The sequence below is a fragment of the Eschrichtius robustus genome, chromosome 8, assembly GCF_028021215.1.
Source record: "Eschrichtius robustus isolate mEscRob2 chromosome 8, mEscRob2.pri, whole genome shotgun sequence".
Taxonomy (NCBI): domain Eukaryota; kingdom Metazoa; phylum Chordata; class Mammalia; order Artiodactyla; family Eschrichtiidae; genus Eschrichtius; species Eschrichtius robustus.
The window spans coordinates 124,692,483-124,705,876 of NC_090831.1; the positions used below are offsets into that span (position 1 = coordinate 124,692,483).

Sequence of the window (13,394 nt, forward strand, 5' to 3'; positions counted from 1 at the left end):
AGCTGGCGCTGTCCGCTTTCCCTCAATAGACAGCATCGCCCAGGCCGGGCTGGGGGTGAGGTGGGAGTCGAGAAGTTTAAGCAGCAGATGCTCTCCTCCGTGGTTCCTTCTGTTTCCTCGGCCTCACTCACCTCATCCCAGAAAAGGAAGCCGCGGCGCCCATCAGCAGATCAGTCTTCCCCAAACAGAGCTTTCACCTGGCTTCTCCCCGCTCAGGAAACTCATCACAGAGCCGCCAGTAAACAGAGGGATGGAATTGCATCTCCCCTGAGAGGCCAGAACCGGCTCCGGGCGCCTGGTGACTTTTGGCACCTCGAGGGGGTGGGGAGCCCACCGGCCAGGCAGCACTGGCGCCTCCGGAAAGGTAACGCAGGAGCTGTTGGTGGCCAGTCACCCATCAGGGGCGGGTGGCGGGACGGGCGGGGAGCCTGCGAGGAAGATGCAGCCCGCCGCGCCCTCGGCGCCGGGATCTGGGGGAGAGAGGAAGGGCCGCCCTCCTCGCCGGGGGCCGTGGCGCGTGCGCGTGGACTTGGGGCCCGGGACAACAGCGTGACATCTGCCACACCCCCTTCCTTGCGGAGCTTTGAGATGTTAACACGCGGAGCACCGGGCCTCCCCCTCCCCCCGCCGACCGCCCCCACCCCGGCCCCCCACCCAGCGTCGGGCTCCTCTCCCTCTCCTGCGGAGTCCCCCGCTTTCCGATCGCCCTTCACCCCGAAAACCCGAAAAGGAATCTCGGAAGGTGAGACAAGAAACCATGGACAAGCTTTTAGGTCACTAGGGCAGGGCCTCGGGAACCTACACCCCAGTACCGGCTGCAGCGGGTCAGGAATGCGGAGCAAAAGGGCGCAGAGTCCGTGCCTTCCTCGGACTCCAGGGGGCGACAGAGCAAACGCGGCCGGGGGCGGGGCGGGGCGGGGGCTCAGGCTCCGCCCCAGCCGCTCTCAACTTAGAGAGACCCACCTCACCCCACCCCCACCCCCACCCCCACCCTCACCCCCGGACGCACCAGCAGCCCTTAAAATAGATGTTATTTGGGGTTAAGTCACAGAGACAACTGGCTGCAGGTGCCACCTGTTTAAGAAAAGTCGTTGGGAAAAACAACCTCGAGATTGAAATAAAATTTTTGTCTAAAACAATTTTCATTTTGTAGTGGAACACCAGAATCCAGCTCGAGAAACAGGCATAAGTGGAAACAACCGATTGGGTTCAACTGCTTCTTCATTTTGCAGCTGGAAAAAGGTGAATCCAGAAATGTGGATTGTCCCCCCAGTGGCAGAGCAAGGGCAAGAACGTGGGTCCTCCACCCTCCCCAGCAGGCAGCCCAAGGTCACTTCTTTATTCCAGGGGCTGAATCATCCCGAGGGGGTTATATAACCCGGGCAGCTTCCAGCAGCGTCGGCATCACGTTGCGCTCGTCAGAAATGCAAAATCCAGGTCTCCCCCCGACCCACTCAGTCTGACTCTGCACGAAGCCCCCCACCCCCAGCCTGAGGCTGCAGCGCGGCTCACACGCTCACGTATGTGCTGTATGGTCAGGCCTCTCGAGATGGCAGTTCTCTCGCTCCTTCCGGACTAGGGCCTGCTTCACCCACACCCTATGCCCAAGACTGAGCTTCCTATGTACGTGCCCCAGGCCCCAGCTGGTGATTGTTCTTATCAAAGGGGAGGTGAGGGGTGTGCCCTTCTGCTGGTTTCCCTGGTAACTAATGAGCCCACCTGACGTCAGTTCCCCCCATAACTGGTCATCTCCCCTTCCCCACCGGAAGCGAAGGCTGCCGCCGCGTCCTGCCCACTGTCGGCCTCACACGGTGGGGTGTCGCTCCGAGACCTTGCTTCGGATGTGTTAGCTCCCCCATCCATCAGACCACTGGTGTCTCTGTTGCTGACTCTGGGCTCTTTCTTCGGTCTTGTAGGCCTGCGGGGTGCGGCCCAACAGGGCACATGTGTGTACGCATTCATGTGCACGTGAAGCATCTGGGGGCCGTGGTCCACTCTTAGAAGGCTCGTGCTCTAGTCTTGGTTCTCACACAAATGCGAGGTGACCCTTGGCAGGCGTCACAGACTGAATGTTTGCATCCCCCAAGTTCATAGGTTGATATCCTAAGCCCCAGCGTGGTGGTGTTAGGTGCTGGGGTCTTCGTGAGGTGTGCAGTCATAAGGGTGGAGCCTCACGAATGGGCTTGTGCCTAATGAAGGCCCCGGAGAGCCCCCTCATCCCTCCCACCACATGAGGACCATGCCTGTAAGCCAGGAGGCAGGCCTCTCCGACACCCAATCTGCCGGCGCCTTGATCTTGGACTTCCCAGCCTCCAATGGTGAGAGAGAAACCTCCGTTGTTCTGGGCCACCCAGTCTGTGGCGTTCTGTGAGCGTGGCCCGAGTGGACCAAGGACAGCAGGTCACACCTTCTCGGGGCATCAGCTTCCTCCTCTGTGAACTTGAGAGTTCCGGCCATGTGAACTTAGCTTGATCGTGCTTACAGTGACCAGCTCGTTCTGGTTTGCCAGGGACTGTCCTGGTTTTCAAAGTGAAGGTCTGACCTTGTGGGACCCCCAAGGGCGGCCACAACAAGTACCACAAATGGGGTGGCTTAGAACAGCAGAAATGTATTCTCTCCCAGATATGGAGGCCCGAAGTCTGAAACCCAGATGTTGGCAGGCTTGGTTCCTCTCTGGAGGCTCAGAGGGGAATCAGTTCCATGTTCCCCCAGCTTCTGGTAGTGGCTGGCAATCCTTGGCATCCCTTGGCACGAAGCTGCATCACTCCAGTCTCTGCCTCTGTCCTCATATGGCGTTCTTCCTTCTGTGTATCTGTCTCTCTGAGTCCAGATTTCCGCTTTTTATAAGGACACTAGTCATTGGCTCAGGACCCACACTACTCTAGTATGACCTCACCCTAACTCCGTCTCCAAAGACCCTATTTCCAGATGAGGTCACATTCACAGGTGCTGGGGATCAGCTACAACATAGATTTTTAGAGGACAGAATTCAATGCCCCTCAAGTCCCAGGCAAACCGGGGCGGTTGGTCACTCAGCATGCTCTGAAGTCCTGTAGTCATAGAACTCCTACCTGTGGTCCCCCCCTCATTCTTAGGTATCATTGCCTAAGCGGTTCTCAAAATGTGGCCCCTGAACCACTAGTAATAGCAGCCCTGGAACTTGCCAGAAATCCAGATGTCTTCGCGGAATCAGAAACTCTGGGCATGAACCCCCCACCCCACCCCTTGTGCCTTCCCGAGCCTTCCAGGTGGCTCTGGAACGTGTCAGAGTTTGAGAACCAGTGGCCAGCAGATGAGCCGGCCCCGCAGGCATCACGGGGGAGTCGGTGGCCGACTTGGAGCCGTTTCCATCATTTTACAACGTCACGCAACGCTCCAGTTACAGGCACAGAAAAGGTTGTGCCTCTGAATGATTTCTGCTCTGGGATAATACAAATCCACACGTCAGGGCCGAGGAATGTAACCTTTCCAGCTGCACCAGCTGTCAACACCAGGCTGGCACTCTGCTTAAGCCTTTTAGGGTAAAGTTCAGGACGTGTCAACCTCGCAGCGATGCCCATAGAAAAGCCAGAGATTACCGTATGGATTCACTTGGATTCTTCGTGGATCTGGTAATGATGGGAGAAGGAGGAGGGGCTAAAATGATGAAACACTAGGAAGCCAGCGACTCTTGCAGAGGGCGGCTCTCCCTGTGGGAGCGGCAGCCGGGAAGGGGCTGCTTTGTTTTTGGAAGAAATAAATCAAAGCTCTGCCTGGGCCTTTCTTGGGCAGCAGTAAGAACTGGGTGAAAGGTCTTGATTGCTGAGGCCATAATATTTCCAGAATCCTATGCTATTTCTTGAGAAAATTCATAACTTAAAAAGATGAGCTGGGAATTCCTTGGCGGTCCAGTGGTTAGGACTCCGTGCTTTCGCTGCCGAGAGCGTGGGTTCGATCCCTGGTTGGTGAACTAAGATCCTGCAAGCTGCGTAGCGCAGCCAAAAAAAAAAAAAGAAGAAAAAAAAATGAGCCAAGGCCATTTCCCAGGTTGTAATAGAACGTGGGAGCTGGAGGGGCCTTTGAGCGTGATGACGTCCTCAGAGGAAGGACCGAGGTCCCCACTCGGAATCTGAAGGAACAAGCTGTCTGTCCCCCGACCAGGGCTTATCCATTGCACGGTCACAGGGTTCGACGGGGCATGTGTGGGACTGAGCCCTGCAGGTCCGGAGGGACCTTCAGTGCATGTGACCATGAACTGTGGCAGACCCGCATGTCTTTTATTATCATGTGTTCTTGATACCTCGGGCCAGACTGGAAGGAAACTTTTTTTTTTGGGTGTGGTAAACTTGCTTGTGGAAGTAATTTGTGATTCTCCATCTTGCCTTTTTGGACGTGCAGCCCCGTGATGATACGGCAGCACTGCCGGAATTCGGAGTCACCGACTATGGCGGGGGACGCACAGTTGGGGACCTCGGGAGCTTCAGAAAGCAGTGGAGGCCCTGCCGTCAGGTGGAAAACTCAGGCCGGGGGTCTGGGTCAGCTCGTCATCCGCAGGACAATGGTCTGCACTTGTATTTGGGCTTTGGGAACAGCGAAGGTTTTCACACTTGGGTCCATTACAACAATCCCTGACAAAGGGAGGTTTCCTAGGTGCAGGAATCAAGACCAGAGACTATAAAGAAGTGACCCAAAGATACGCACTAGCTGCAGAGATGGGACCACAACGGCTACGTTCTGAGTCTTAGTCCGAGGCTCCATTTATTTGGGGTTCCCTGTGGGTACTGGGGCCGTGTTCACACGTGGAGTAGTGCGAACAACGAACTAAGAGTTGGGGGGGTCTCTCTGGGGTCAGGCCCCTCCTCTGAAAACAGATGCTAAGTTAGCTCTCAGCATCTTTGCAGTCCTAACTCCAGAGCCGACTTCCCCAAGTCATTCTAGGAAGCTATCAAAGGTACGGAAAGGTAATAAGGATGGGTAACACAAAAATGTTACTCAATGTAAAGTTTTTCTGGCTTAATGTAAAACTGTCCCCTCTTGGGGAGGTGAAGGAGTGGGGTGATTCTGGAATTTTCTGAGAATGCTTCTGAAGGCGCCCTGGTTTCCTGCTGGCACAGCCTTCACGGCAGCCTCTGTTCACCTGCACAACAGTCTCGGTCAACTGGAGTCACCAGGGCAGCCAGAAGCCTTCTGCAAGCAAGGCTCTCACATGTGGCTGCAGCCCGCAGGAGCTGGAGACATTTTTCTCTGGAGTCTAGACTTCTCCAAGAATTGTTAAACCTTGTTTCCATTTAGCTGATCATCTAAAAGGCAGCGGGCATGGGGCTTCCCTGGTGGTGCAGTGGTTAAGAATCCGCCTGCCAATGCAGGGGACACGGGTTCAAGCCCTGGCCCAGGAAGATCCCACATGCCGTGGAGCAGCTAAGCCCGTGCGCCACAACTACTGAGCCTGCGCTCTAGAGCCCACAAGACACAACTACTGAGCCTGCATGCCACAACTACTGAAGCCCACGCGCCTAGAGCCCGTGCTCCGCAACGAGAGAAGCCACCGCAATGAGAAGCCTGCTCGCCGCAACTAGAGAAAGCCCGCGTGCAGCTACGAAGACCCAACGCAGCCAAAACTAAATAAATGAATCAAAAAATAAAAAATAAAAGGCAGCGGCATGTTCTGCATCCTCTGACTTACTGTTAACGAAGACTGCTGCCGTCTGAGTCCGAGGCTGGCTGCACCAACAATGGTAGGGGCGCCCGGTAGCTGCACTCCTTCCTTGTTAGGAGCCGATAAGGGGTGGACCCAAGATTAAAGGCCATCCCGGGGCACTGTGTGAATGGTGAGGATTTCCTCTACCTGCAGCAGACACAGGCCAAGTTCCACGGAACCCGTCTAGGAAGCAGCCCATGCGAGGGCTCAGCTACTCATCCATTCAACAGACAAACAGCTACTGCGGAGACCCTGGAGGGTCGCCATCGGGGAGAGCGCAGGAAGACCCTTCAAGAACTCGGTGAGAACACTGGCAAAAAACTGTCCAAATATATCACTTTTTCATAGGTCTGGAGATTAAAGGCTTGCACCAATCCAAGGGTGTTTAAGGAAACCGGCTGATTCTCAGCACAGCGAGATTTGTGGCACTGTCACTTGCCCTATTGCCAGACCCCTCCTTAGCAGCTGCATGCAGGGTCAGGATGGGGTTGGTGCTTTCTCAGCCCCCTGATCAGAAAACTGTCATCATCTGCAGTGTCTGGTAGTTCCCTGGAAAACCCCATCTGCAAGGCTTGTCTTTGACCTGACTGCCTTTTCCCTGGGGGTGTTTGTCAAAAACAGTCAGTGGCAATTTATTTGACATTGAGGCAAAGACAAACTAACAAAAAACCTCTTCTTTTTTTAACAAGAAAGGCTGGAGAATGAGATGCCCTAGAGACCCTGAGCAGGCACAATTACTACTAAAGGATTTTAAGCAAGGGGGTAAATCAAAACAATTTATGTTTTAAACAAGTTGACTTGGGGAATTCCCTGGTGGTCCAGGGGTTAAGACTTGGGCTTTCACTGCCGTGGACCCAGGTTTGACCCCGGGTCGGGGAACTAAGATCCCACAAGTGATGCGGTGTGGCAAAAAAAAAAACTTGGGGTGCAGTAAATGATTTGGAGGGTGTGCTGTTAGAGACTAGTATGCAGTGAAGATGGAGAAAAGTGGGCAAAATATAAGATTTTTGAAGGCAGGACCCTTAGGATTTGTTGATGGATTGGCTGGGAGGGGACACAAGGGAAGAGTCTGTAGAGGATGGCTCCCAAACTCCTAGCTTTAGTATCTAGTGGATAACGGTGCCATTTCCCGAAACAGGGTCCAGGGGAGACCACGTTTTTAGGGAAAATCAAGAATTTGGGCATGATAAATTTCAGATGCCTACGAGACATCTAAGAGAAGACAAGCCTGGAGCCCACAGAGGTCAGGGTGGGAGAAATGAATTTTCGTCTTCAGGAAACACGGCAGTGAGAGCTATGTGACAGGATGAAGTCAAGGAAGGGGAGAAGGAAAAATGGCCCATTGAGAGGTTAACGGAGGAGGAAACAGCCAAGGAGACTAAGGCAGCAACAGTGAGCTGGGAGGAAGACCAGAAGGCGGAAACAGAGACCTTCAAAGAGAAGTCACCAACCGCGTGCAATGCTGCTGGAGGGTCAGGAAAGAGGCCGGGAAATACCTACTGGATTTGGTGACAAGGAGGTGATGAGCAATTCCGGCAAGAGCACCATCAGTGACATGGCGGGGACACATGGCAGTCTAGAGAGGGCGGGGAGTGAACAGACAATTTAGTTTTAGCAAAATTCCATCACATTAATTTGTCCTGTGATTTTACACCCTGTATTATGAGCTGCAAAATAGCCTTGGATATACACCAAGTTTTGTATTCGCACCTACTGTACTTCAATGAAACTAAGACTGCATTGTATGTCCCACTAAGAAAAATGCTAAAATGGCAGAGGTGACAAGACCTCTCCTGGCCCCAGTGACGATGGCATTGTTTCATGATGAGATGGAGATCAAGGACTTCCAATATGACGAGGGCTCAGAGACGTACTTCTACCCCTGCCCGTGTGGGGATAACTTCTGCATCACCAAGGAAGATACGGAGAATGGGGAAGATGTGGCAACGTGCCCTGGCTGCTCTCTCATTATAAAAGTGATTTATGACAAAGATCAGTTTACGTGTGGAGGGACAGTCCCAGCCCCTTCCCCCAACAAAGAACTAGTTAAATGCTGAAGACTTAGGACTCCAGAGCCTGAACTTTGGGGAATGAGCCAAGCTGGAAAAATCAAACGCAAAGTCACTGTCTTCTTCACGGGGACAATCATTTTGCAGTTTGCTGTTTGTTAGAGTGTGGATTCTTTCCATCAGCTGCCAAGTTCACCTACAGTTGAAGCAAGTCCACCGTGTGACATACCTGAATTTTGTGCTTAGAACTTTGAATTGGAAGTGTTTTTAATTTTTTTAATAGTTTTTTTTAGAAGTATATTTATTTATTTATTTATTTATTTTTGGCTGCATTGGGTCTTTGTTGCTGCGCGCGGGCTTTCTCTAGTTGCGGTGAGCGGGGGGCTACTCTTCGTCACGGTGCGCGGGCTTCTCATCGCGGTGGCTTCTCTTGTTGCGGAGCACGGGCTCTAGGCCCGCGGGCTTCAGCAGCTGTGGCACGTGTACTCAGTAGTTGTGGCGCACGGGCTTAGTTGCTCCGCAGCATGTGGGATCTTCCCGGACCAGGGATCGAACCCGTGTTCCCCTGCATTGGCTGGCGGACTCTTAACCACTGTGCCACCAGGGAAGTTCCGGAAGTGTTCTTAATTTTCCGTCCGAACTTAAAATTTCAAATCAGAAAAAAAAAAAAAAGAATGCTAAAATGTAAGGAGAGGTCTTAGGAGTGATGAAATACACTATAAAATAACGACATTTAAGTCAAACCTGGCGGTTCTAAGAATTTCTTCAGAAGGCTCAGGTAACACATCATTAGCATCGCTGACACAGTGAACGTGGTTACTGTCGCTGACGCCTCTAAGGCAGTTTCCTCCCTGTAAATAGGGCGGCACCTGCTTCACAGGGTGCATGTAAAGCAAACCAGAAGAGGTACTGCTGACCGCCTTCCAACACCACCTCCAGGTCACGTGCCCCCCATCACTGGAGAGTACCTCTCGGCAACATCACACTCGGAACACATCACAAGCTCAGCCCATCAGATAATCCAATCAACCGTCCTGTGGATGGGTCACCGCACTGGGAAGCGGGACTGCCCGCCCTGTGCTATTCAAGGGGCAAGGTCAGACGTAAGTTCTACAGGGTGCAGAGTTCTGTTGTGTTCATGGCACTTAGAACGGTGTGTAGCACACAGCAGGTGCTCAGAAAACATCTGAATGAACAGCTGAGCCACACCATGTAAAGAGCTCCACGTCACCCCCAAACAGGGCAGCTAGGCCTAGAGGACATTCCATGAGGGTCAAACTGTAGTTGCCGGTAAGAACAGGCTGTCCCAAGATTCCATTTACACAGAAATAACTTCTCAGATGTAAAATGTTGCCTGGAGGAACTGAATCCAGATTTAATATGGTTCCATCCAGTGAGTACTGACACATATTAGGCCTAAGAATAAACCCTGTTAATAAGGAATGATACTACATTGCTAAAACTTACTTTTATTTAAAAAGTATTTGGTGGAGGTCTTCTAAGTCTCAAATTCATCCTGGAATGGTAAGACACAAACACTATAAAGATTCAAAATAATGGCATATTCTTTTTCTTAAAATTAATTAATTGTTGGCCATGTTGGGCCTTCGTTGCTGCACGCAGGCTTTCTCTAGTTGCGGCGACCAGGGGCTACTCTTGGTTGCGGTGTGCTGGCTTCTCATTGCGGTGGCTTCTCTTGTTGCGGAGCACGGGCTCTAGGCGCACGGGCTTCGGTAGTTGTGGCATGCAGGCTCAGTAGTTGTGGCTCGCGTGCTCTAGAGCGCAGGCTCAGTAGTTGTGGCGCACGGGCTTAGGTGCTCCGCGGCATGTGGGATCTTCCTGGACCAGGGCTCGAACCGGTGTCCCCTGCATTGGCAGGTGGATTCTCAAACCACTGTGCCACCAGGGAAGTCCATAATGGCATATTCTAAAAACATAATTTTTCATTAAAAAATCAGTTACAAAGCAATATTATATTTTATCAATGGACTCAGTAACATTTCCCTAAATGTTAGAAATGGCCCTGTGAAATTTTAACTGGGAAGGGACATCATTTAAAAAACTTCGTTCTGGACCGAGATGTGAGTCCTCTGGACTTCCTCTCCACCTCCCACCTTGGTGTCTCAAATACCCGGCGGATTTCCAGTTTGAAGGATTGCATCCGGCTGGGGGCTACATGGGCCTGCCAAAGACGTGTGCATCCTGCGTTCCTGGCTTCCCTTGTTCGGAGACTGCCCTTTCTAGAGGGCTCTGTGCCTGTGCCTTGAAGGAAACAACCATGGGAAGAAAACAAATGTGTGTAAAGTGCTATCAATAAATGACACCCAGACCTTCCAAAAAAAAAAAAAAAAAAAAAAAACTTCGTTCAACTTGAACTCTTAAGAGTTGAGGTGATGGCCACCAGGCAACTGAAATCCTCGATTCTCCCTCAAAGCTGCTCTTGGCAGAACGGGAGGTAGGCAGTCTGGGTCTGAGGGAGGTTCGTGAAGCCCTGACACAGAACACTTCCAGGCAATCTTCCCCATCCTTTAAACTCCTGGAGGTTTTGGGATAGTGACAGGTCAATCTATTTTCTAAGTCGGATCCTGTCTGCCGTGGACACCGAGCTAAGTAAAAGGAGGGACGGTAAGTGTCCCTTTACGTCCCCTTTTCTTCAGGTAGCTAAGAGACAAGCAAGAGGGTGGCCAGAAGGCTCTAAGTAAGCCCGCAGCCCCACCTGCATGAAACACTCCAACCAAGGTGGGGAGAACGGTCATTACTGGGGAGCAACTCCCCTCACAGACGCCCCCAAGGTCACTTGGCTTTAGTCAACAGCAATACCCCCCCTCCCAATTCGGGCACTGTACCCCAACTGCCCACAGCCGCCCGGTGGGCCACATCCTCCACTGGCTCCTGGAATCCAACCTGGCGCCTCCCCGGAGGCAGGGAAAGCAGCCCTCAGGAGGACAGGTTTTCTTCCTTAAAAGCCACACAGAGGCGCAAGAGGATTAGGGTTTGCAGCTATTTTATTTACAAGTATACATTTAACACAATGAAATAAACACTGAAATATCCAAGCCTAGTTAATAGTAGTGTAACAATATGTATCATTTGGATGATTACATTATTTTAAACAACAAACTACACTGAAAAATTAATGCAATAAAATTCTTGGTCATAATATTATTAAGAAATACAATATATAAATTGAAAATATGATTGCTCAAAATTTGAAAATGGAAGTGAACTCATTTGGACCGAGTCAGAGTTTAACATAATCTGAAAGGAGGGGGTGGGGGAGAAGCTCTGACCCAAATGAAATCTTTCAGGTTAACAGAAGAGAAAGGAAGCAGAGTTTATCTTAAAGGATAACGGGCAGGCTGCCTCCTCAGGCAGGCCAGGTTCCCAGTGCCCTCAGGTTTTGCAGTAGAATCACATCACTGAGCAGGAAGACTTTCCTTGTGAAGCGGCCCCATCAATTTTTTCTGCCTCCAAAATTATCCTTCTAAAGACATCAACAGCAGTCTGAAACCAAAGAGAAAACCAGTGACAATGTTAGTGTTACAAGTGGAGCCACGAGGAACACGGATGCTGCCGGCGGGACTGGAGAAGGCCCACGGCCCGCCCTGCACGCGGAGGTCCAGGAGTGGAGGCCAACGAGGTGGCCCCAGAGCCGCAGCAGCCGGGGATCCCTCCCTCCCCCACCCCCACGTGGTGACTGCAGACCACCAGGACTAACCTCAAATCACACTTCTGAGCCCCGTTTCCGCCAGTCACAGGAGGCCCGAGGAGCCGTCAGCCCCGGGCTCCCGCCTACTCCGCCTCCTGCGGCGCCTCTGGGCCTCCAGGGTGGAGTATCCCCTGCTCGCTCGCACCCCTCGCTCCCCTCGCCCGCCGGTGCCCTGGGACTACAGCAGCGCAGGGGCTCTTCTGCCTGGCCCTGCACCCCACCCCCTGCCTGTCACACCCTTTCCCCTCCCACTTCCCGAAAACTCTCCGCTCTGACTCTTAGGCCGTGAGATGACACCCGTCCCCTCCGAGCCTGCTTCCTCTAGGCCACCTAGAGCCCCGAGTCACCCCCGGCCTCACCCCCCTCCTCCGGGGCAGCAGCTCCACCTCCGCCACCACTCGCGCCACCCTGGCCTTGCACACTCGCCGGGGACCTCCTCTCTCCCGACTGCACCTCCCAGCCCCAGGGACCAGCCCTTCACAAGGAGGAGCCGCTATCATTTAGGGCAGGAAATCCTCACTTGGGCCGAACGTCAGTCCCTGTCCTTTAAATGCGGTCATTGTGATAATCCGAAAATGCTCCTGTTTCCAAAAGCCTCGCAGGGCAGCACCTAGATCTTGTCATCACCAAGCAGCCGCCCCCCTCCAGCCCCCATCTCCCATCTCTCGCCTCCCGGGCCAGCGCAGACGTCTCCAGGGCAGTCACCGTCCTCCTACTCCCTTCCCTGCCATCTGTCTGCCGGCTCGCTGCCCGCGCCACACAGCGGACACAGCCCACGGACACACCTCCAGGACCCTGAACCCAAAGGGGACCCCTGGTGCCCCAGCAGCCCAACCACATTTCTCTGGTCCAGTCACCCCCCGGGATGAAGGGGTCATGCCTCTTCCTTCCACTGGGATCGCTGAACCGCTTTCCTGCTCTCACCCTCGGCTGACGACTGGGTTCTACATTTCACTGGGGAAACAGAAGCAGCGTTCATAAGCGAACTCTCCATACTCCGTCCACCAATGACCATGCCCTTGAATCTGGGCTTATCTACTCTGGTTCCCTCTTTCCTGCTGGCACAAAGGAGGCACCCCTAAGTGAGCCCAAGCCAGCCCCAGGCCCACCTCTCCTGTCTAATTGAGGCCACTGACTTCAGCAAGCACCCTCCTTTCTGCATTACCAATTCCCCTCCTTTCCCACGACTATGCAGGCAAGTTGTTATTTATTTCATCCTAAAAAAATGCACAGGGCTTCCCCTGGTGGCGCAGTGGTTTACAATCCACCTGCCAATGCATGGGACACGGGTTTGAGCCCTGGTCAGGGAAGATCCCACATGCCGCGGAGCCCTTAAGCCCGTGCGCCACAACTACTGAGCCTGTGCTCTAGAGCACGCGAGCCACAACTACTGAGCCTGCATGCTGCAACTACTGAAGCCCGCATGCCTAGAGCCTGTGCTCCGCAACAAGAGAAGCCACCACAATGAGAAGCCTGTGAACCGCAACCAAGAGTAGCCCCCGCTCGCCGCAACTAGAGAAAGCCTGCGCGCAGCAATGAAGACTAAACACAGCCAAAAAAAAAAAGCACAGAAAAATGTGTGGAAAGACGCATGCCAAACTCTTACAAAAAAAATACAGCGTGCCTGGAATCTGGCTTTCTAGATAAATCTTAGCATTCTCCTTGATTACCTGTGTGATCTGACTCTGCCAAAATGCATTCTCTTCCATCAAATTGCTGAAATACAATTTGTGAAGGCCTCCACAGAAAATAAGCCAGAACTGCAAACATATCCCATAGTTCAGTAATAGTCAAAGTGCAGTATTCTCACTGACTTGATAATTTTTACCACTGTGCACTTTGTTATCAACAAATCTGACTGAACTCCACTGAGGATGGTTTATTTTAAAATACTGGATTTTTGCTAAGTAATACAAAGCTACATTTGAAAATTTATCAATAAAAAATTTGAGCAGTCCACAAAGATTGGTCTCTGATCACGGGACTACTGATGTGGATG

General features: G+C 52.4%; 2 protein-coding genes across 2 annotated transcripts in view; one reads left to right on the forward strand and one right to left on the reverse strand.

Annotated features, from left to right (window-relative positions):
- The first annotated feature begins 7,485 nt into the window (after positions 1-7,485).
- Positions 7,486-7,734, forward strand: LOC137768641 (diphthamide biosynthesis protein 3-like). The gene is made up of 2 exons (XM_068550198.1): positions 7,486-7,589; positions 7,665-7,734. The coding sequence occupies exons 1-2, from the start codon at positions 7,486-7,488 to the stop codon at positions 7,732-7,734; spliced, it is 174 nt and encodes a 57-aa protein (XP_068406299.1).
- A 3,199-nt stretch (positions 7,735-10,933) lies between these two features.
- Positions 10,934-13,394, reverse strand: part of RHEB (Ras homolog, mTORC1 binding) — a 46,567-nt gene continuing 44,106 nt past the window's right edge. Inside the window, exon 8 of the mRNA XM_068549715.1 lies at positions 10,934-11,190. Within this exon, the coding sequence (XP_068405816.1) occupies positions 11,098-11,190 (93 nt within the window). The 3' untranslated portion in view covers positions 10,934-11,097. The remainder of the gene's footprint in view (positions 11,191-13,394) is intronic.

What these genes read in the sequence shown, in the direction of transcription:
- LOC137768641 (XM_068550198.1), top strand. Translation starts at nt 7,486, where the DNA reads ATGGCATTGTTTCATGATGAGATGGAGATCAAGGACTTCCAATATGAC. An exon ending in GGGGATAACTTCTGCATCAC is followed by an intron (nt 7,590 to 7,664) that starts CAAGGAAGATAC and finishes AGTGATTTATGA; the next exon opens with CAAAGATCAGTTTACGTGTG.